General features: G+C 42.3%; 1 protein-coding gene across 1 annotated transcript in view; it reads left to right on the top strand.

Annotated features, from left to right (window-relative positions):
• EME1 (essential meiotic structure-specific endonuclease 1) overlaps positions 1-22,443 on the top strand; it is a 258,388-nt gene extending 235,945 nt beyond the window's left edge. The window contains exon 9 of the mRNA XM_044084995.1: positions 22,180-22,443. Coding sequence (XP_043940930.1) covers positions 22,180-22,350 — 171 coding nt within the window. The 3' untranslated portion in view covers positions 22,351-22,443. The remainder of the gene's footprint in view (positions 1-22,179) is intronic.
• Positions 22,444-23,194: the final 751 nt, after the last annotated feature.

The raw sequence follows: 23,194 nt of genomic DNA, 5'->3' as shown, positions 1-23,194 counted from the left end.
TTGTCTTCTTCTCAGAAACTATCCACTAGGAAGGTTTATAGGAGTAAATGTAACAGGTTTGCTATCTGGGGTGAAGAGAAAAATATTGGCACTTTTTCAGCTCCCCTTCTATCTGTTTTGAACTTCCTTGTACATCTTTTTCAAAGTGCTGCCAAGCTTTTCCACTGTTAAAATTCAGTTAGCTGCAATTTCCTTTGTTTCACATAGGAGAGGATCGTACACCTACAGCTTCCCTTCAATTAAGACCTTTCTTCAAGGCACTTTCTTACTTTGACCTCCACTTAGTGTTCCAGTATTGGATATTATCATTCTTTTGCAGGCCCTGCCTTTTAACCTGCTGTGAAGTGGATCTTAAGTTATCTTAAAGGGACAATCCCAGTGTTGAAAATTCGGGTTGCGTTTAAGCTGACCAGTGTAACACCCACTTTAATGATGTCACATAAATTCCCATTATATCAGATGATAACAGATGATAAATTCCCATTATATCATTTTACTTTGAACATCCTGTGACTCTACAGTTGCAATTTTGGTTTAGTCTCCAGTGTGAACGCAGCCTTGGGTTTGCATTCCTCTCAGATTCCTTTACACTCAAGAGTTGACTACTGTGAAACCTGTCAGTTTCTGCATAAATAAATATTGAAATATTATGATTATTCAAGTTTATGTTAACTGGATGTTCTCCTATCCTCTTTTTAGCCAATGTGTTTAAAACAATTAACTTGCTTTTTTCCTCACTGGTTGTGATCCCGTTCAGTACACTATAAAAAGGCAGCTTGTATAAAGTTAAAGAAAAGTGAAGACTTTAGCAAAACAAATACTGAATGTTTGTCTTGTGTTTCATGTATGTACTCCTGCCTCCTAAATGTAAAACTAAAGTGATCACTATTAATTCTAATAAACTGCATCCACTGTTTTGCGTAGCACAATACCTTTATTTTAACATAGATCACTGAAAGCACAGACAGAAAAGTTAATTGCAACTCCAAAATGAACGTATATGTGGGTAAATGTCATAATTCTGATTCATTCTATGTCGGTAAAATCGAGCGTAGAATGAGAGACCGCATATACGAACATATATATTGTATTAATAAACACAAACTGGACAATGCTTTAGCAAAGCATATAGAACAATATCCAGAACATGCATTTAAATTCTGGATACTTGATCAAGTGGACAGTAATCCAAGAGGGGGTCCATTCACCTTATTATTAGAAAAGTTGGAATTGCTCTGGCAAATTCGCCTCAATGCTTATAACTTTCCAGGACTCAATGACATGTGTTCTATCACATGCTTTTTAAAACTGAAAAGCTTAATGAGATGAAATACTGTAGTAACAACATTATAGAAATTATATTTCACTTATTAATTTTTTACTTGAAAATGTTTAACTGTACGGTTAGATAAATGAGGAGACTCTTTACATTTTTACACAATTTTCGTATATGATTTTCACCATATTGCTGCTGCGATAAATGTATTCATTTGCTTGTTAAATAAGGCAGTTTTAAAGAACAGGAAAATGCATATTATGTTCACAATGCTATTTTAACTAATGTTCCTTTAAAGATGGAGAGATCAGCTGATTTTAATCATGGTTAAACATGACTATTTAAACTTGATTTTTGTAAATGTTAGTATCTGATGAAGTTCAAAGAAGTATTTGGACGAAAAGCACTTAATTAAACTTTGTGGATTCAGTCTTCATTGAAGTTGCCAGTTGTTTTTGTTTTAATTTCCCAGTTTTTTTGTATCTTGGATTTTAGGGGGGGGGGTTGTACTGCATGAAAGTGCTGGAGGGGGTAATTGATAAACGGACGCGCAGTGATAAGCAGTTTGGATTCAGATCATAATATATCACAACTAAATCAGTGTTTACAGTGATAGTTGAGAGAAGCTAGAAGTGAGGAAAGAGTTCAAGTAGGCATTCTGAGACTTGGAGAAAGCATATGACAAGGTCCCAGGAAAGCTAATTTGTGCAGTCCTGTAATGGTTCAAAGTCCAGAAACATTAGTAGAATTAGTGTAGGTTATGTACAATGGGTACTTGTGGAAGGAGAGACTGGTAACGACAGTACTGTTTGCAGATGACATAATGTACTTGACAAGTACGAACAGGATATCTCTTTACCACTGAATAGTGATGCAGTTCCAGATGTTTTCATTTTATAAAATAAATGCAGATAAAGTAAAGCCCATTTTTGTAAACTGAGTACTTATGTATGAATTAATGCAGCAATTCCTGTGCCCTTTGGGTGCATGAAAAATAAAGGAACTAGGAGTTTTGGCTCAGGAAAACTGATAGGTGGCAGCAAAGGAGATGTTGGAGGAATTGTCCTTCTCAGGACTAGCTTTTGTATCTCGTGTTTTGTTTTTGTTTGTCCCTACCCAAGCAAGGGCAAGGTTGAAAACATGTTTCTGTTTGGGTGGCTCCCAGATCTTGTTTAGGAATCCAAGTAGAAGAAAATCGAAAAAGTAAGGGTGTGGAAGATCTTGATTAGGGGTAGCAAGAAGCAGGCTGTGAGAGTGCTTTGGCTCTCCTTGATTCTATATGTTGGCCAGGTATACCAGATGATAAATTATAGCAAGGAATAAATAAAGAAGTCTACAGCTTACTTTGAAAGGAAACAAGTCTAGGTTTAAGTGGGATAAGATGATCCTACTTACTGGGCAAGTTGGAATGGGATTACCTGATTTAAAAGGGTATTTTAACACTACACAGTTAAGACTCTCTGTGGTGTGTGTATAAAATAATATTATATATATATATATATATATATATATATATATATATATATATATATATATATATGTATGTTATACGTGTACATACATGTCTGTATATATGGAAATACTTGCCCTAATCAAAACACTCAAATGTCAACATCAATAAAGTCAATAACATAAATGTTGAAAGAGCACTATGCACGCATGAGGAATATCTTTGCTGCTTGCAAAAACAACCACAAAAAGAAAACATATACACACACACACACACACACATATATACAATATAAATTATATATATATATATATATATATATATATATGTGTGTGTGTGTTTGTGTGTGTGCATGTATGTGTATATACAAACACACGTGTGTGTGTGTATGTGTATATATATATATATATATATATATATATATATATATATATTTATACACACAAACACAGACACATGTATCTCCATATACACAAACATATACACAAATGTGTGTGTGTGTGTGTGTGTGTGTGTGTGTGTGTGTGTATATGTATATATATATATATATATATATATATATATATATATATATATATATATATATATATATATATAGTGTGTGTGTGTGTGTGTGTGTGTATTAACAGTTGTGACAATGCCTGTATATATTTTACTTTGAAATTAAATTCCTACACCAAAATTATACTTTTTTTTTCTAATATATGTAGGAATTATCCCCCTTCCATAGACAAAGGATGCACAACTTTCATATTTAGTGATAATACATTTATTAATTCTATATAAGAAAAATTTGTATTGACTGTAGGTGAGGAGAAGAACAGAACATCTGGTATAGTTTGTTAAGTATCTTCTGTTTAAGAAAAATGTCTCCACAAAGACAAAGGGACATCCAGGGGAAAGAAGAAAGGGTGCCAGATTTAACATGGAGAAGAATCATAGATGAACCCAGTGCATGCAGCCTCATCTTTCACAAGCTAACACCAAGCACAATGAGTTTATTCACAGCATCACAAACAGAATTCTAGATCTGAAACATGCCTTTCCATATTATGTTTAACTCAGCAGGAAAGCCAAAATTGGACCATACATTCTTTCTTTGCTTGATTTTTTTTTTTGTCAACAAATAGCCACAGTACATTGACTGAATAATTAGCAAGAACTGGTCAAGATGGCTGTTTTAGGGATTGTGTTATCACATTTCTGAGAAATTAACATCATTGTATTTAGTATTTATTTAGGTGTTCTTAAGGTGCTGTGTAACTTCATAGATGGATTTTCTTTTATGCATTGTAACGAATCCAAGGGTTCAAGAATACACACAATTCACATTTAACACTTTGCTCTTATTTTAAAAATGGCATGAGCTAATATCTAACAAAGGCTATTTTGTAGGGATGTGAGTTGGACTTGTAGGTACATGGGTAAATACTAGGCTATCAGTCCGCAAACTATTACAAGTCTAGCCAATGACCACAGGTCGGAATCAAACCTATACCTTGCATCTTTGAGATAAAGACATTGACCATTATGCTAACTCCACCCCCCCAAAGATGCATCTACTCCCTGTCAGGAAATCAACCCTAGTCTATTATATGACAGGCGGGGATACGCACCACTAACCTAGAAAGACAAAATCAATCCTGAGGAGGTTAGAACCCTTTACCCACCCTATTCAGTGATATTCTCTTAAACACAGCATTAACAAGATGAGCTATTGCAGGAGTCTTGCATTTAAAAGTTAAGAAAATTAATGTTTGCAACTCTTGCCTCCACTACTTGCAGCTCTTAAGAGTATGGTATGCACTTAGCAGTCAGATCATCTAGCTTTTCATGCATACTATTTACATTTTGAACCGTTTGCTCTAATGTCTCCATTTTTTCACAGACAACCTGTATTTTTTAACCATAATTTAGCAACAAGATAATGTTGTATAGCACCACTTTACCTTAGAAAGATTTATGTCTTTTGAAAGACAGAACAGTACACCCTGGGATGGTCATTTTCTTTCAGGGTGGTATTACAAGGTCTGGGAATTGCTCACTTCGTTTGTAAATTGCTGGCTCTTGACAGCTGTATTTCCATTGCAGTGCTTAACCTCATTATTAGGCAGTGATAAACCTGCAGATTTGCTGTTCTAAATTGAAATTTCATCTCCTTTCGGCACCAGTGCAGCTTCAAAGAATGCTGTTTTTGAGGATGCAAATTCAGTCAAATCATACATTATGGAAGGATTTTGTAATCCCAAACAGTGTTTACCATTTTTATGCCTGTACTTGGTCTGTTCTTGTACAAACCTGTACTTCTTTATGAAGCTGAATGACTTGCTTAGCAGTCTGCTTAGGCAGTGTCAACTGAAAAAGCTCAGCAGTGAGTTTATGCAACTTGTAATGTGTACCAGGTGAAAACACCATTTTCTGTGCCAAATATTTAAAGAAAAATAACAAAAATTAGATCATTTTAAGCAATGACAGTAAGCACTCGAGAATGCTATTCATACACGTCATGGGGGCACAAGATGGCCCACTGTGTCACACACTCATTCTGGCTGCACATCACAACACCCATTACTGTGATGGTTAAAATTTCTTTTCCACAGTCATGGATTTGTCTATGTTCACCACAGAGTTGTCAGCAGGGCAAGGAGAATATCATAATGTATATATTCTTTATCTTATAGCAAAGCAAATACATATGTATTCCTTTCATTCTCTCCAAGTCTACATCTCATTTATAATTCTCAGAAGACCAAAAACCTATCTTTGTTGCCATTCTGGTTACCAAAAAGGGTATGCTGCCAGGTTTCTGGTAATAGAGGAAACCCTTATTTTGTCCAAGGAGTTTTCCAGCAGCAAGGTAGCCTGATGGCTTCATCTCATCACCTGGTTCTTATTGTGGACCCTCTGATCCTGCTTATTGTCTCATAGATATTTACCATGCATACTGTCAGGAAACCATTGAAAATCCTAGCCCAGTTTCCCAAATGATTCTGGCCTCTGAGCAGGCACTGTTTGGTTAAGTAACTTCCTCAGAGTAGCATAGTAAGTAAAAAGGAGATGAGGGAATCAAACCCTGGACTATAGGAAGCAGCTCATTAATAGTCCATAGCCTTACTCCTCTGTGCTGTCAGACTTAATATTCATCTTAGGAAATGGTAAGTGAACGAGGCTTCCAGAAAGCCTTCCACCAACAAATGTACTATGTCAGGTGAAACGTTTTTCCTCATTTGTTATCAAACTGCCCAAATCAGTTAGTTTGAGGGTAGTTTTGACATGTATTAGACACCTCTATGATTTAGGCCATGGTTGTTCAATGGTCATGGTACATATGTCAACTACTTTTGCTAATCTTGATCTTGCAGAAGGTTGAACTGGCACCATCTAGTCAAAAATAATTCCTTAAGAAAGGTCTATATCTCAGTCCAGCTTTGAAGGATCCTTCCTCCTCATGACCTCTGGACTTCATGATGGACAAGCTTGACTGGCATCCATTTGAACTTGCTGATTTAGCAGTAATGAGATTTGTTTCTTGAAAAATACTTTTCCTGATGTCTATCACTGCTGCTCTTCCCAGACTTGTGCAAAATAATATATTTTTCTTTAAAATGAATCAGATGTTTCTTAGGGACAGCTAATGCTGTCTTCCAGAAGTGATACCAAAGTTGTCCTTGAACCAGTCCACTCATCTCCCTGTTAATTTGCTGAGGCAGAAACAGGAGAAATACTCTTTTCACCCTGGATTTACATTTGACAGCTTGGGCTTTTTCTGAAAATGAGTGCATGAGTTTAAGAAGACAAGGGAGTACTCTGTGATTTCCAAAGAATGAAAGATCGTCAGCCGCTATCAAATGAATTATGTTTTGCCATCAAGCAGCAGACCACCTATTTGAAAATGCTGAAGTTGAAATTCATTCCACCAGAGGCATGTTAGCAACCAGTTCTGGTTCATAAATACTCCTGTTGCAGACACTTGTGCTACAGCCACTTGGTTTTTGATACACCATTACCAGACAATACTATTTGGATCCTGACTCCAAGACTTGATCCTTCTTCGAAACCTCAGTCATTCAGAACTTCTTTCTGAACTTTTCCTCTTGTTTTTTTAATTTGGCTCCTTCCTCTTGTGGTTTTACTGTTTTGGTTTCAGCTCCTCTAGGAGGCCACCCCGTACATCAGCTGATAAGGTAAGAAAGTGTCTGTTATAACTAGTACAGGTGGCTTTCCTTAGTGGGTCCCCAGTACTAGATGGAACAGATATGTTCTTAAACATCAATTGTTATTAAATATCAGTTGATCTATCTGCAGACCCACCAAGAATGGTCAATCAAACACAACTTTTGGAAATCCGTGCAAGTCAGAGAAGAGCATTTATTACTTTTAAATAGCAAAGATGCCATGTCTTCATTTTGTTTTCTGCATTTGCACAAGTATGCTTGTTCAGTAATTGGTGTGAACTGCTGGACTTGAGAGCTAGGCATACTCTCCTACTGTATGACTTCCTGGCATATACCTCTTGAGTGCAGCGGCTTCAGAGATGAAAACATGCAAACTGGAACAGAAAGAGAAGATGAACCAAACTGCAGACCCACCAGAGGTGGGGGGAGGACCAGTCATAGATCCCTGATATTTAAGAAAATATGTATTGTAGATCTGAGTACTCGCCTTATGAGCTGATGTTCAAGAGGGCCGTTTGTAGCAGGCAGTTAATAGACTCATATCATCCCTGTAGCGAAGGACATTCCTTCAACCTTTCTGAAAGATGGCTAGCTCTGTAAGTATGACAAGTTTATAATTTTATATCTTTTTGGTTGTTTGTCTTTCAGGCAAGTCCTCCAAAGTTTCTGGGGAAAGAACTGGGAAGCATAGGATCACTTGTGCTTTCAAAGAAATGACTCCACACCATGGCATGTACCAGGATGCATGTCTACTCCAAAATGAGCATGAAAAGCAGAGAATGAAACAAATATGCCAAGGAGAGAGTCCTTATGGACACATTTCCTGCTGTTGGTCACTGAGACAGGGCCCTCTGAATTATCACTTAATACGATGAGTATGGTATCTGTAATGTACTGTTGCAATCCTCTTTTGCCATAATTTTCATAATTGTTGCTTTTAAAAGTTTGTTTTGTGTTGCTGGTTTTTTGCTGCATTTTAATTTAAACAGTGAATCTGCTTATTGAAACTTAAATGTCAACCCCATCAACCTTCCCTCAGGAATATAACTCCCCTACTATTACTAGGGAACAGGTCCTTAGTACTGTAAGACCAAAAACACTGCATCAATGGGCCCAGACAATATCATATCCCAGGATGCCTTCTAAATACCATAAACCATGACCTATCAGGGTCTCTGAAATTACTATTTAACTGTAGCCTCCAAACAGGTTTGTGCCTCATGAATGGAGGAAGGCAACAGTCATCCCTCTGCACAAAGAGGGGGGCATCTACTGTCCCTGGAAACTACAGACCCATAAGTCTCACTAGTCTTGTATGTAAAAGCCATGGAAAGAATTATCAAGGCGATGATCAATAGAGATATAGTAAACCTCCAGACATTGGACCCAACCCAGTTTGGTTTTGTCAAGGCAGATCATGCCTACTCAACCTGGTGGACTTCTTTGAGAAGGTCACCAAAACAATGGATGAGAGCAGAATTGTTCACAGTGTCTACCTTAACCTGGCCAAGGCATTTGACACAATACCCCACTCAGGCATTGCTGACAAACTCAAGAGGTTGGGTACAAACTTGTATGTCACCTGGTGGACAGCCAGCTGGCGCACAGAAAGGACCCAGGAAGTGAAAATTGGGGAGTCCACCTCTACAAAGAGGCCAGTCACAAGTGGAGCCCCTCAGGGATCAGTCCTTGAACTGCTCCTTTATTGGCATTTACTTCTCAAGTCAAGACCAATGTCAGTGGTCTTTGGCTGACTAAATTTGCAGATGATTGGAAATTAAAAGCTGTCATTGAATCTCACACTAACACAAATGTTCTCCAGGAGGGGCTGACACAGAAAAACAACTGGTGTCAGAGCCATGGACTAAAACTAAATGCCAAGAAATGCATACTAGTATCCTTTGGGAAGTCATCCATCCCTGGTAACTATCATATTGACAACACACTCCTTAGAGCTGACCCAGTAGTCAGGGACTTAGGGACACACACAGATAGTAATCTAGCCTTTGACCATCATGTGTCTATAGTGGTGAGGCAATCATTCTATATCGCACAACTTATAAACAAGGTATGGCATCTAAGTCCAAGAAAGTCATTGTTCCACTGTATTCGGCATTCATCAGACTTCTCATTGAGTACAATGCCCCCTTATACCATATCTAACCAGGCATATCCAACAACTGGAACATCCACAGAGATTCCTCACTAAAAGAATACAGGGCGTAAGTAAAATGTCCTTTGCGGACTGCCTCAAGGCCCTATCCCTGTATTCTGTCTCATACAGGCTTTTGAGAGGAGATCTATGCCTGGCATATAGGACTTTGTCAAACCCCACTCTGATAGACCTCCTGCATATCCACAAAACAAAAAGCACCAGAATTACCCGTTTTAAAGACTTAAACCTTGCCTGTGATAATAAATAGGTCCTGCTGGAGAGATAGGTATGTATCCCAGAGATGACCGCATCTATGGAACAGACTTCCCATCCATGTGAAGCAGAGTTCCTCCCTAACTCAATTCAAGAGCAACTTGGACAATTGGATGGGAAACCGGAAATTCATCCCTGGTTTGGCACCTATGTCTCTAATGGACACAGGTAACCTGTACATGGTTCATCTCGCAGGCCCATGCTTACACTTATCAAGGGTATCAGAACTCGTCAGAGATTTGGGATGCATAGCTAGACTTAAAAAGGCCCTTGTAGTCCTTAACCTAGTAAACACCAATGATTTTTATGATTGAGAACAGACATTTTTCAAACAAGTGTTTTTTTTTTTTTTTCTTTATTGTATTTCACTCCTAATGCCATACAGTTTTCACTGCCTCTGACTTTGCTCAAATTTTTCTCATTTATCATGGAGTTGATTTATTTTTCCCTCCTAGAGACAGGAGGTGTCCTTTTGAAGGGAGAGTTTGGTAAAGTGATTCTGGTCTATGGATTGAATCTGTCTTGTAAGCTCAATGAATCTAAAGTCCTAATAAGTGTTCTGGCCCATTTCCAGTAAAATCCATGGTAAAATGTGATTCCCTTCTCAGCAAGGAGAAAGTTACCTTGGAACTCGTATGGCTTTGAGTGAGAATCATATGACCAATAACCCATCACACTGTAGTCTGCATTATATTTCTCTCCTTTCAGGACCAAATTAACAAGCGTAGCCTACATTTGTCACAGTAATGGTGTGTGTCTGTTTCCAAGCAGACTCTTTCCATCATGTCACAGCCTTGTGCTGCAGTGCTTACCATTTATGTCTATTTGATACATTAAGGTTCAGTCAGATGATAAAACACCTGCTTAAAGCTGTTCAATGCTCTGAAACTTGGGACAGTTCTTAGTCATAGGTTGATGCAGTTGTATCACAGATGCTTATCCTTTAAACCAGAAATGTGTTCAGTTTAATGCTCACAGTGAACTGATGCAAACTGCAATGATGTTCTTCGTGTTTCACTGTTGCAGTCATCACATTTGGGTTCTCTGCCTGCAGGTAGCCCTCAGCCGGCCTGAATACCAGAGTCTTGGGATTTCTGCGTCGGATGCTGTCACTTCTTCCATGACGTCAGGTCATCAGGGGTATAAAACATGCAGTCGATGCCATTGCATCAGTCTTTCTTGCTGTGCAGTGCCCGAAGCAGAAGCAGTTCACAAGTGCCGGTCGGCCGACTCCTGAAATTTTCGTTTTCAAGTTTCAAACCTGAAGTCTTCTAAAAGATAAGTACCCCTTTGGGGATCCTTTTTTCTTGCTGTAACCAATGTCAGAAAAAAATAATAATTGTCTTACCTGTGGAAAGCAAATACCTCATAGAGATTTTCATTCTTACTGCGTCACCTGTTTAGGCCCAGACCATGACGTCCCTCGCTGTCGGTTTTGGCCTTGTTCAATGCCCAAACTCTCCATCGGGCAATTTTTGTAGCTAAATACTTTCGCTCTCTATCTCTGTAGTCCGAAATGGCGTCAGTAAGCCATCCGACTACCAATCTTCCGAAAAAATGTAAGGATAAAGACAGAGACAGACTGCATAGGTCCAAAACTGCCAACGACACTACCGTTAAGCTAGTCGCCAGTCCACCGGTACTCAGTGAGGTGCTTTTGTAGCCCCTGATACCCGCTTCTACAGATTCGCAGGCCTCTACTGAGACCCATTCGGAATCCGGTATGCCGCGAGATGCTTCTTCAACTATGGAACCTGCGGATGTCTCTACCTTGGTTGGGTCCGGAGCCGCTGTGCAGGCACCGGCTTCTGAGGGTGTATTCAGGCCTACCGATTTTCATATTAAACCTACAACTTCATTTCAAGCCAAAAATACCAAATTTCTCAGGCCTAAAGTTCACACTACGCCTAGGAAACCGACGACCAAAGCGCATTCTCAGGCCCACAGGCCTCAAAAACAAATTATTAGAATGGCTGAAGACTTTATTACCTTAATTAGGGGAAGCCAGCCTTCCTCGCTCAAAGAGACCTAGAAAAAGTTATGTCTTACCATAACTTTCCATCTGTATTGTTGATCCTCGTTCAGTCATTATGCATGGGTATCTGTTCCGACCCCGGAACCGAGCCGGCCATTTTCCAAGCTCGCGTCAGCTTTAAACTCTCGAGCTAAACTCTTACTCACAATTCCCCTCTCCCTGTTACTTCAGATTGAGTTTGCAAGTCAAAGAAGGTAGAGAACCGGATGGTGAGATCCACTAGAAACCACAGGAGGGGAAAGAGGGAGGGTCGTAATAACTGAACGAGGATCAGCAATACAGATGGAACCTTATGGTAAGACATAACTTCTTTATCTGATATTGTTAATCCTCGTTCATTCCTTGCACATGGGACAGAGTCCCCAGCTACCTCTATTCCTGGGAGGCCCTTATGGAAGGACATTCCTGGGCACCATAGAACCGAAAGATGCTCTTCCCCTGGAGGCCAAATCCAATTTGTAATGATTGATGAAGGTATGAGGCGTAGCCCAAGTTGCAGCTGCACAGATGTCATGTAAAGAAGCTCTGGCATGGAAGGTAGCAAAAGTTGCCACCGACCTTGTTGAATGAGCTTTCATGGTAGTAGGCAAAGAGATATTACGTTGTGTATAAATGAAGGTCACACAGTCCTTCAACTATCTAGCTAATGTGACCTTAGCAACAGCAGATCCTAATCTAGGCCCAGAAAAAGACAAAAATAACTGGTCAGATTTACGAAAGGACCTAGTCCTGTTCAAGTAAAAACGGATTTGCCTGTGGATATCTAGGGTATGTAGGCAATACTCTCCTCTGTTATAATGATTGGGAAAGAAAACTGGCAATTCAATGGTTTGATTAATGGACATTTCAGAGATCACTTTTGGCAGAAATGATGGATTAGATCTCAGAGACACTCTGTCTCTATGAAAAATCAAATAAGGACTCTTGATACATAAAGCTTAAAACTCAGATATATGTCTGGCAGAGGTAATGGCAACCAAAAACAAGGTTTTCCATGACAAATGCTTGAGGTCACAAGAAGAGGCTGGTTCAAAAGGTGGCATTGTCAGAGTTTGTAGAACTAATGATAAATCCCATAGTTTAATAGGTTCTCTAAAAGGTGGCTTCAGATGATTCAAACCTTTTATGAAGGTCTTGCACAATTTATGAGACATGAGAGGAATCTTGGACACCCTCATGAAAATTAGAAATTGCAGCCAAATGAACTCTAATGGTAGAGGCCGATAGATCCGATTGGAAGAGGTCGGCCAGATAGTCTAGTATTATTGACACTGGTGCTGAGAAGGGATCTACTTGTTTATCTTTCAGCCAACAGGTAAATCTTTTCCACTTGCTCAGATAAGTAATTCTAGTGGAAGACTTATGAGATGCAGTGAGAATGTCACATACTGGAAAAGAAAGATCATTCTGCCTGGCAATCAAGGGAATTGGAGTAGCCAAGCCATGAGCGTCAGGCTGTTCAAGTTGGGATGAATCAGGTTCTGTGGATGTGAGATCAACTGCGGGAATGGATGCAGAATCCATGGTCGATCTAGTAGGTGATGCCAAAGGAAAGGGAACCAAATCTGTCAAGGCCAATATGGTGCTATGAGGATCACCTTGCTCTTCAACCAACGGGCTTTCTTCAGAAACTGGGGAATGAGGGGAAAGGGTGGGAATGCGTAAAGAAGGCCCGAGGGCCAATCGTGGACTAGAGCATCCCTGGGTGACTGTCCTGGAGGGGAAATCAGGGCGAAGTAGTTGCTGCATTTGTAGTTGGTCGGGGATGCAAAGAGGTCGCAGCAAGGATGGCCCCAGTGGTGGAAGATCTCCGTCGCTATTAAGGGATTCAGGGACCACTCGTGAGGTTGAAGAATGCACCTGCTGAGTCTGTCTGCTATCATGTTGGAGCTCCCAGGAATGTGCGCTGCTAGAAGAAAATGGTTGGTAGCTATCGCCCATTGCCATATCCTCATGGCCTCTCGACAAAGGGGTTAAGATTTGGTTCCACCTTGCATGTTGATGTACCAGACCACCGTCATGTTGTCTAACTGAATCACAGTTGTCTCAGATGGCAGCAGGGGATGGAATGCTTGCAATGCCAGAAGCACTACCCTCAGCTCTAGAACATTTATATGCAGATGGGCCTCCAGTTCGGACCAAGTTCCTTGGACTGTCTGTCCCTGACATAACCCCCCCCCACCCCATCAGGGAGGCATCCATGGTCACTGTGGCTTTGGGTTGCTGGGGGGAAAAGGGGCGAGACCATTGTGACAGATTGTGTGTCATCCACCATTTTAAATCCTGTTTGCACCTGTGGGTTAAATCCTGTTTGCACCTGTGGGTTACTCGAATCATGGCTGAAAATGATGGTGAAAGGGATACCATTGGGTGAGCAGTAGCCATTGTAGAAGCCTCATGTGAAACCTGGCCAGGGGGACAATGGTGATGGAGGCTGCCATGGAACCCAACAGCTGTAGAACCGAGTGAGCCGCGGATTTCTCCCTTGAAAGGATTGGAATCAGTTGTTGCTTTATCCTTAAAATTCTGTGCTCTGGAATGGCAGCTCTGCAGTTCTTTGTGTCCGAGATAACCCCTATGAACTCTGTCGACTGAGATGGGGTGAGATTGGATTTTTGCCATTTTATGGTTATGCCTAGCCTTTGTGCAGCGAGGAGAGAGTATGCCAGGGCTTTTTCCAGTAGATGTCTGGTGGGGGGGCGGAAATGAGCCAGTCATCTAGGTATGGAAACACCTGGAATCCTTGAAGTCGCAAGTGAGCTGTGACAACTGCCATACACTTTGTGAACACTCTGGGGGCTGTAGAGAGTCCGAAGGGCAGTACTCTGAACTGGTAGTGACTGGCTCCTGCATGGAAACGCAAAAAACTTCTTGATGGCCTCTCCACTTTTATGTGGTAGTACACATCTTGAAGATCTATCGAGCACATCCAATCGTCTTTTTCCAAAAGCGGGAGGATAGACTGTATTGTGACCATCCGGAATTTTTGTACTCTCACAAACTTGTTCAATACACTGAGATCCAAAACTGGTCTCCAGTTCCCAGTTTTCTTTGGCACCAAAAATAGTCTTGAGTAGAATCCGGATCCTAGCTGGTCTGGAGGGACTATTTGGAGGACTCTTTCTTAGCAGCTTTTCTATTTCTAATGCTGCTTCTTTCCTTTGACTGGGTGGAACGTCGGGAAGTTTTTTTGAATGGACAGGACAAAGATCGAAGGGGATATCATAATCTCTGGTTATAATCCTTTGTACCCAAGAATCGGTGGTGATGGTTAGCCAGGCAGAAGGGTACAAGGAGAAACATCCCCCAACCACCTCCAGAGGAAATGAGTTGGGCCACTCTTCAGGAGCGCTGGTAGGATTGGCCAGAGAAAGAATCCCTGGAACCCTGGTTACGTGGACCCCCTCTGCCCAGAAAGGACCATCTTCCTCGTACGTTTCCCCCTCTGTCTCTAGGGGAGAACTCGGCCTGTGTGTCGCGGAAAGGACCCTGAGATTTCTTGAACCAAATCTTCCCACTCTTTTTGTTTCCGGAGAAAGCACGTTGAGGGGAAGAATAACGGACACCTAAAGCAGAAAGGGTCTTACCGCCCTATTCACATCTGGCCAGTGTGCTTTTAACTTTGGGTCCAAACAACGAGGAGGCCTCAATGGGAGCGTTAAGAAAGGAAGCCTTAAAGGGTTCCGTGAAATTGCACAAGCGCATCCAGGCATGCCATCTCAAGACAGCAGCTGAACCCGCTGCTCTAGCTGCTCCTTCTGATGCATGAGATATCAGTCGCATAGAGGAGTTAGATATCGAATCAGTGGTGGCTAGCTGAGAGGCCACTTTGTCACGGACCTCATCAGACATGGCACCAGCCAAGGTTTCAGAGAGCTCAGAAATCAGATCCCTTTGAAGCCTGGTAAAGTGTGCCATATAATTCAGGGACCTGATAGTAAAGGTCACTGATGCAAAGGTGCGCTTCCCTATCCTGTCCAGGGCCCGGGACTCTTTGTTAGGCGGATGGACAGTCTGGCTTTCTTCCTCTGCCAGATCCTTTTTTGTTGTGGCTGCCACCACCAAAGCATCCACAGGAAGACCTTTTGACCAATGGGGATCCGTAGTAGGAGGGGACAAAATCTTATCTGGCCTCTGGGGAATAGCTTCAACGGTATCAGGAGTCTTCCAAGCATGCTGCACGATAAGCCGGACAAGATCATCGGCAGGTGGAGTAACCCAGGAGGTAGGGGGCCGGGCGCGAAAAGCCTGCAGGAACACAGATTCCTCAGAGGTCAGATTAGGGGACTGTCAGTCACCTCTCTGTTTCAGGATTTCGAGGATATCACCAAAGGATACCTCAGAGGGTGACCTAGGGGATCCTTCCCCCTCATCAAAATCTGTGTCTTCAGTGAGGGACTCCTCTGTGGAGTCTATGTGCTTCCTCTTACACAAACTTTTCCAATGGACTTCCTCAGCGGGAGAAGCTGGGGAAGACAGCGGAAAAGGGGTTTCCTGTGGGAATATGTCCTGAGGCCCTTGCACCCGGTGTCCGCTTGGTGCGACTTGTGAAACCAGTGTACCAGAGGAGGGCGGAGGTATAGACAGTCCACTATCGCCAGCAGCAGTGAAAGCCTTCTCCATGAGTTGGAAGGCTGGTCCATCTGAAGAGGAGTGAGTGTCTAAGACAGGGGTCACCCCTCCCCTAAGTGGCTCAGCCTGCCTACTTGGAGTCCCTGGATGGCTGTGGAGCAGCAAACTATGCGTGTCACAACTGACATCCTGGGTCATAGCAAACCTTTCCTGCCATGAAGGCAACTGCGGTTCCTTAGTGAGATCCATAAAGGGAACCACAGAAGGGGAAGACTGTACTATATCCATGGACTTCAAAGGCAATGAAGGAAGAGAATAAGAAGGGGTCCTTGGAGACGGGTGATCACCTCCCAAGGAAGGATAGTTCCTGGGGGGTGGAATACCTCTGGCAAAGAGCACACAAGACACAACACATTGTGTTCGGAAAGGCTTCTAGTGGACCTCACAGAGACTGAGGAAGAAACAGGCCTGTCCACAGAAGAGGCAAACTCTGTGCCTATCTCACCAGTCCGCTCCGAGAACAACAGTGCCGAGAGAGACTGGACTACGGGTGTCTGTACCGAAGAAGTCATCGGTGCCGAGGTAATGGTCTGCACCGACACAGGGATCTGTGCCGAAGTGGCTGGAACCGACAAAACTGGAGTCAACAATAAATGCGTCGGTTCCGAGTAAGATGTCGGAGCCGACGTGGTCAAGGTCTGAACGGTCGGTGCCGATACAGTAGTAATAGTCCGAATCGAGAAGACCCTCAGTGCCAATACAGTGAAGGCTGCTGGAGAAGACGGAGTCGAGATCACTAATGGAGCCAAAGGCCTTGGTGCCAAAGGTCTAGGCACTGAAAGCACTGGGGCTGACTTGAGTGAGCTCCGGAGCCGAAACTTTAGCCTTTTTAGGTTTTGGTTGGTGGGAGTCCCCAGCCGGTGACAAAGGCAATGATTTAGCCTTAGTATGAACATCCAAGATTTTCTTATGGGCTCTAGGAGGGGTTGAGGCCTCCGACCCAGAAATAGCCTCTGAAAAGGGAGATTTAAGAAGTCCCTTCAGCAACAGCTTGTTTTTCCTTTCTAACAAAGTTCTATTTGAAAAGTTTTCACAGATAGTACAGTGCGAGTCAACAGATAAGTGGGACGCCCCCAAACAATAAACGCACAAAGAGTGTGCATCAGAAGTAGGTAGTTTGTGTCCGCAATCAGAACACCGTTTAAACCCCGGACTACCTTTCTTATCTGCCATAATAACAAATTAGATAGCAGAAAGGGGTACCAGCAATGGTACAAAAGAATACCCGAAGGTATGAGAAAAGGGAAAGATTACCAATGATGGTAAGGGGAGAATACCTTGAGGTAAAAAGGTAGAGAAAAGAGAAGACAAACCTGAAGAAAATATGGTCGCTAGATGCGATAGGGTAAGAGATAATGAAAAAGAAACTTTCCTGACAGAAAAGTAAAAAGAATGACTATTAAACAACAAATAACTGTACTTAGCTCAAGAGAAGCAGCTTGACACGACCGAATGGCAACGCGGCAAACAAAATCTGAGGTAACAGGGAGAGGGGAATTGTGGGTTAGAGATTAGCTCGAGAGTGTGAAGCTGAAGCGAGCTTGGAAAATGGCTGGCTCGGTTCCAAGGTCGGAACCGATACCCATGCGTAAGGAATGAACGAGGATTAACAATATCAGATCTGATTTTCCTGATCAGGAATCTGATATCTCTGTTCCTTCTGACTACCAGGACATACCCTTATCTACCTATGCGGATTCTGATGCAGAGGATTCCATTCCCTCTGCTTCTCTGCCAGAAGATTTTTCTTTTGGTGAAACCCTGCTTACCCTTAGGGACCATTTCCGCTGGGAAAGCCAGGATTACTCTCAGTCGAAAAAGAGACTCAGGGAATTTTTAAACCTGCCTCAGCACAGGCCTCTAGCTATCCATCCTGTTCTGGAGATTGTAGATGACGTTTTCTTGGAATCCAGCCTTACCCCGGATACTTGGCCTCCAGCTCCCAGGAAACCTGACAGGTACTATAGAGTACCTGACTCTCACAAATTCCTTTTCAAGAATCCTACTGCAGATCCAAAGACCATTTCCCAAGGACCAAAAGGCATTAAGGCTACTACGGCCAAGAATCCTACCCCTTCTGACAGGGATTTTAGGGCTTTAGACAGATGGAGTAAGAAGGTATACACTTCTGCTACTCTGGCCATTAGGGCTTTAAATTGCCAGTTTCATATGTTAAAGTATCAGCAGCATATTATAGGGTTAATTAAACAGAAAATTATGTTGATTTCTGACTGTGCAGAACACAAAGATTTACAAGAGTTAATGTATTCTGCTGACCAAGTTGGTAAAGCTATTTTGCAGTGTGGTTTTGATGCTTTAGAAGCATCTTGTAGGGCTGCTGTCACTGGGTCTGTTCTTATAAGGCATGCTTGGCTTAAGGAACAAAACTTGCCAGATCATGTCAAAGCAAAATTACTGGATGCACCCTTAAACCAGGAGTGCCTATATGGCAATAAAGCAGAAGAAGTTCTCAAAAGGATGGAGGAGAAAGCTAAATCTATGCAAACTGTTAAGGATTTCTTACAAGTACAGCCACCTAGATCCAGTAGGCATTGACCTTTAAAGAACTGGTCCTTTCCAGTCCCTTCCAGGCCTTCTCAGTCCAACCCAGGGGCAGCAGACCCCCCAAGACTTCAGTCTCAGGTTATGCACAGATCTAAGCAGTGGGGTGCTCCCACGTTCAAAACAGGGAGTAGTAAGCCAACCCCCTATGGTAAACTTGCACAATGACTTATCCTTAACTCCCCCAAGCCTTACTCAAGTACTTGCACCTCTAGGAGGTAAACTCGCCTTGCATGCAAAAAACTGGGAATACATTACCCAAGACAAATGGGTTTTAAACATTGTTTCCCTAGGATACAGATTCCACTTCCACTCACTCCCAACCCTAACTGGATGGCCAGACCTCCCCCCAAAACCAGTAGGTGGAGGCCCAAAAGCAAGTACTTTCTCTCCTCAGCATCAAGGCTATTCAACCTGTCCCAGCAGAACAGAGGGAACAAGGCTTTTATTCAAGACTGTCCCTGGTTCCCAGAAAACAAAACTCCTGGCGTCCTATCTTGGATTTATCTATTCTCAACACCTTTCTGGTCGTTCCAAAATTCAAAATGCTAACTCTCTAACAGCTGCTTTCTATGTTAGCCAAGAGGATGCCTAGCTGGCAACCCTAGACTTAAAAGAAGCTTATCTGCACATCCCCATAAGGGAATCTTGCAGGAAATACCTCTGCTTCAGGGCAGGCTCTATGCACCCAGGGTATTCACAAAGTGCCTAGCTCCAGCCATTGCTTTTTGCAGGCAGAGAAGTATTCAGATTTACCCATACTTGGATGATTTCCTGATTCAAGCGGAAAGTCAGGACTTGCTACTACAGCACCTGGTATTTGTAAAGAGACTTCTTACTTCACTGGGGTACACCATCAACTAAAAGAAATCACACCTAGTACCCTGCCAACAGATTGTATTCCTGGGAGCAATCTTGAACACAACTTCCCAGATGGCATTCCTCACTCCAGAGAAACAAATTTATTTGACAACTTACTTCAACCTACTGACCACAAAAACCCAGCTATGTGCAAGGAAAATACTGCAAGTTCTGGGGTTCATGGCCTCTTGCATTCTGTTAATTCCATATGTAAGACTGCATAAGAGGAAACTTCAATGGTATCTAAAAGGTCTATGGTGTCAACATTCTCAGGACCTGGAAACAATAATTCTTATCATTCCGTGTCTAAGGGCAGAGTTCCTTGGGTGGGCAGAGGCCTGCACCCACAACAAGGGACTCTCTTTCACTCTACCCCCTGCCGCCCAAACCCTAACAGCAGATGCATCAGACTACACATGGGGGGCTCACATGGCAGGGCAGTACATTCAGGGCAAATAGAACCCAAAGCAGATGCACCTGCATATCAATCAAAAAGAAATGTTAGCTGCACAGAATGCTCTAACAGTCTTCAAAGGCCTTATTCTTCCAGGACAACTATTGGTAAAGAGAGACAACACCACAGTTATGTGGTACATAAACAAGCAGGGGGGAACACATTCCTACCCACTCTGCAGACGAGCCATGGCTCTGTGGAACACAGCCTTGAACAACCAACTGCACCTACAAGCTCAATTCCTGCCAGACAAACTAAATTCACTGGCAGACCTAAGCAGAAATCTCATGAACCCACACGAATGGAAACTGGAGCCCAAAATATTCAAGCTTTTTTTGGGAAACAGATGGGGGACACCAGAGGTGAACCTGTTTGCTTCCCCTCAGAAATATCAGTTGAAAAACTAATGCACCAGAACTCCCCACAGCCAAGCTTGGAAGGTGGATGCCCTGTCCTTTTCCTGGGAAAGCCTCTAAGTCTATGCCTTTCCCCCTCTGCCTCTCCTCTCGAAGGTTCTACTAAAGATCAAACAGGACAAGCCAAGGACGATCCTGATTGTACCAGACTGGCCATGCCAGCACTGGTATCCTTATTTGTGCAGTCTGACAGTGCTACAACCATGGCACCTGCCTCAGACCCATTCCCTGCTGTCCCAGCAAGGGGGCAAAATTCTGCACCCTCTGCTTCAGACCCTGAACCTTGCAGCTTGGCTAATCCCCTGAGCTCACCTCTAGCAACCCTCAGTAAGTAGGTGCTGGATGTCATTCTTGAGGCAAGGAGGCCTAGTATTAGAAAATCCTATTCAGAAAAGTGGAAAAGATAGTGTTCCTGGAGCCAGTCTCAAGGGATGGGCACAACTGTGTCCAGCTTACCTCATATACTAGATTACTTAACAGAAATGCTCCATAAGGGCCTGTTCTTCTCTTCAATTAAGATTCATGCCTCTGCCATTTCAGCTTATTATAATACTGAGCCACCCCTCTTCTCTCATCCTCTGGTAAAACAGTTCCTTAGAGGGGCCAAAAATTTAAGACCTCCCCCAGGAGAGCTCCCACTCCAGCCTGGGACCTTAACTTTGTATTGGAAAAACTTACACTTCCCCCCTTTGAATCGGCTGCTACAGCCGAGTTGAAATTCCTCTCATGGAAAACAGCTTTACTTCTAGCCATCACTTCAGCAAGAAGGGTGTCTGAACTGCAGGCCCTTGTGGCAGTGGAACCCTTCATTATCTTCCATGCAGACAGGATTTCCCTCAGGACAAACCCATCTTTTATGCCCAAGGTGGTGTCTAGTGTGGCTTTAAACCAGTGCATTAATTTGCCTACTTTTTTCCCTAATCCTCAAAATAAAGGGGAAAGGATACTGTATTCTCTAGACATGCACAGACAGCTTAGATTCTATTTGGACAGGACTAAGCCTCTCAGAAAATCTGACCAGCTGCTAGTCAGCTTTGCTGCAGGGGCAGAGGGGAAGGCCATTTCAAAGCAAACTGTATCTAAATGGATAGCACACTGCATCCATTTCTGCTACAAGCACCATGGAAAACCTACCCCACATAGGATAAGAACACATTCCACTAGGGCTTCATCTACCTGTACTGCATTTCTCAGAGGAGTCCCTACCAGGGACATCCTGGAAGCTGCAACCTGGAGCTCTGTACACACTTTCACCAAGCATTACCACTTGCCTATCTTTTCTAAATCCAGAGCTGGATTTGCCACAGCACTCTTACAGGGCCTGATTGCCAGTCCTAATGCTTCTTAATCTACCTCCACCCTTCCTTAGCTTTGGGAATCACCCCAAATGTGATGACTGCAACAGTGAAACACGAAGAACATAGTACAGTTGTGTACACTTACCATAAATGTAGATGTTCGAGTGTATCCACTGTTGCAGTCCTGGTTACCCTTCCTCCAGCCCCCTGATTGTCTTTGCTTTCACCTATCCTTTTTGATTTGGCATATCTTATTTTTGCTTGGGGTGTTCCACACCATATAATTGCTTCCTATTTTGGGGGCACCTAACATCTGGGGCAAGAAAAACTGATGTAATGGCGTCGGCTGCATGTTTTATACCCCTGACGTCATGGAAGAAGCAACAGCATCTGATGCAGAAATCCCAAGACTCTGGTATTCAGGCTGGCTGAGGGCTACCTGCAGGCAGATAACCCAAATGTGATGACTGCAACAGTGAATACACTCGAACATCTACATTTATGGTAAGTGTACACAACTGTACTTTATGTACTACTGACATATTAGGTTTCTTGCTGTGACAATGATTTTGTTTGTTTTTGGTGAGACTAGGCATATAACAAGTGCAGCTCGGAGCAAGAAAAACAGAATCTGCTTTCTGACATACTTGTTCGACGAGGTGAAGGAGTGACATCGACTTCAAAGAGGGTTGGACCTGAACTCTCCCGGCGTATTTACATGCAGATGACGTTTCAGAATCCTGAAGTCTGTTTAGACATTTAGAATTTACAGTTGTTAGTGCTGAGTGTTTAACTATGTTCTTACTCCATTCACAGAGAAATTGTATTATGGTGTACAGTATTAAATCATTTTAAAAAAGACAATGAATTTTCTGTTTTTATTTAAGCATCTTTCTGAGTTCTGATATTTATACCTTTTACTAAAACTCTTACTTTTTAGATAACATTTAAGTTTTTTTTTTTTTAATTCCATTCTTGAATGTATACTACTTCCTGTTTCTGATCTCTTCTAGATGTAAACCATATAGCCACGTAGACATGTGCAGTACATCCAGTGTTTCTAGATTATGGACACTTTTGTTAGCTCTAATATCATATGACAGCTTCACTTTTTTTTTAACCCAGGTCAGCAGCCTGCAGGAAGTACCCTGATTTTGTTTTTAATCAGTACATTATGTTGGGACTAGACTTTAACTGTTTCTTACCTTCCCCTACATTTGTTGCATACCTTCCAACCTTAGTTCTACGAAACTTTAATAAAAAGTACCTTTAAAATACATATTTATTTAGATGCATTTTTCTTTTGCTGAGCCTAGGTCTGTACAGCAACAATGTTCTGTTCATGTTGCAAATGGTGGTTATTCCCCTAGAGTAAGGTGGGCTGTGGTATATTCTCAGATCTTTCTGTCTGGTTAGATTAGCAAGCTGATTTCAAAGCAAAGCTGGCTAGTCTGTTGTAATTCACATGAGAGGTAATTTTACTAGATGTTGGAGGATCAAGCTGTCAGACTTAGTTTTGATTAGGACAATTCAAACTGCTTATAAAAAGAACTGTTTTCCCTGTGATGAGTTGAAAATTGATAATACCAGTGGTAGTGGTGATGAGT

Source organism: Protopterus annectens, chromosome 10.part0, assembly GCF_019279795.1.
Source record: "Protopterus annectens isolate FY-2018-M chromosome 10.part0, PAN1.0, whole genome shotgun sequence".
Classification (NCBI taxonomy): Eukaryota; Metazoa; Chordata; order Ceratodontiformes; family Protopteridae; genus Protopterus; species Protopterus annectens.
Note: the sequence above shows the minus strand (reverse complement) of the source record. Positions and strands in the feature narration are given on the sequence as shown.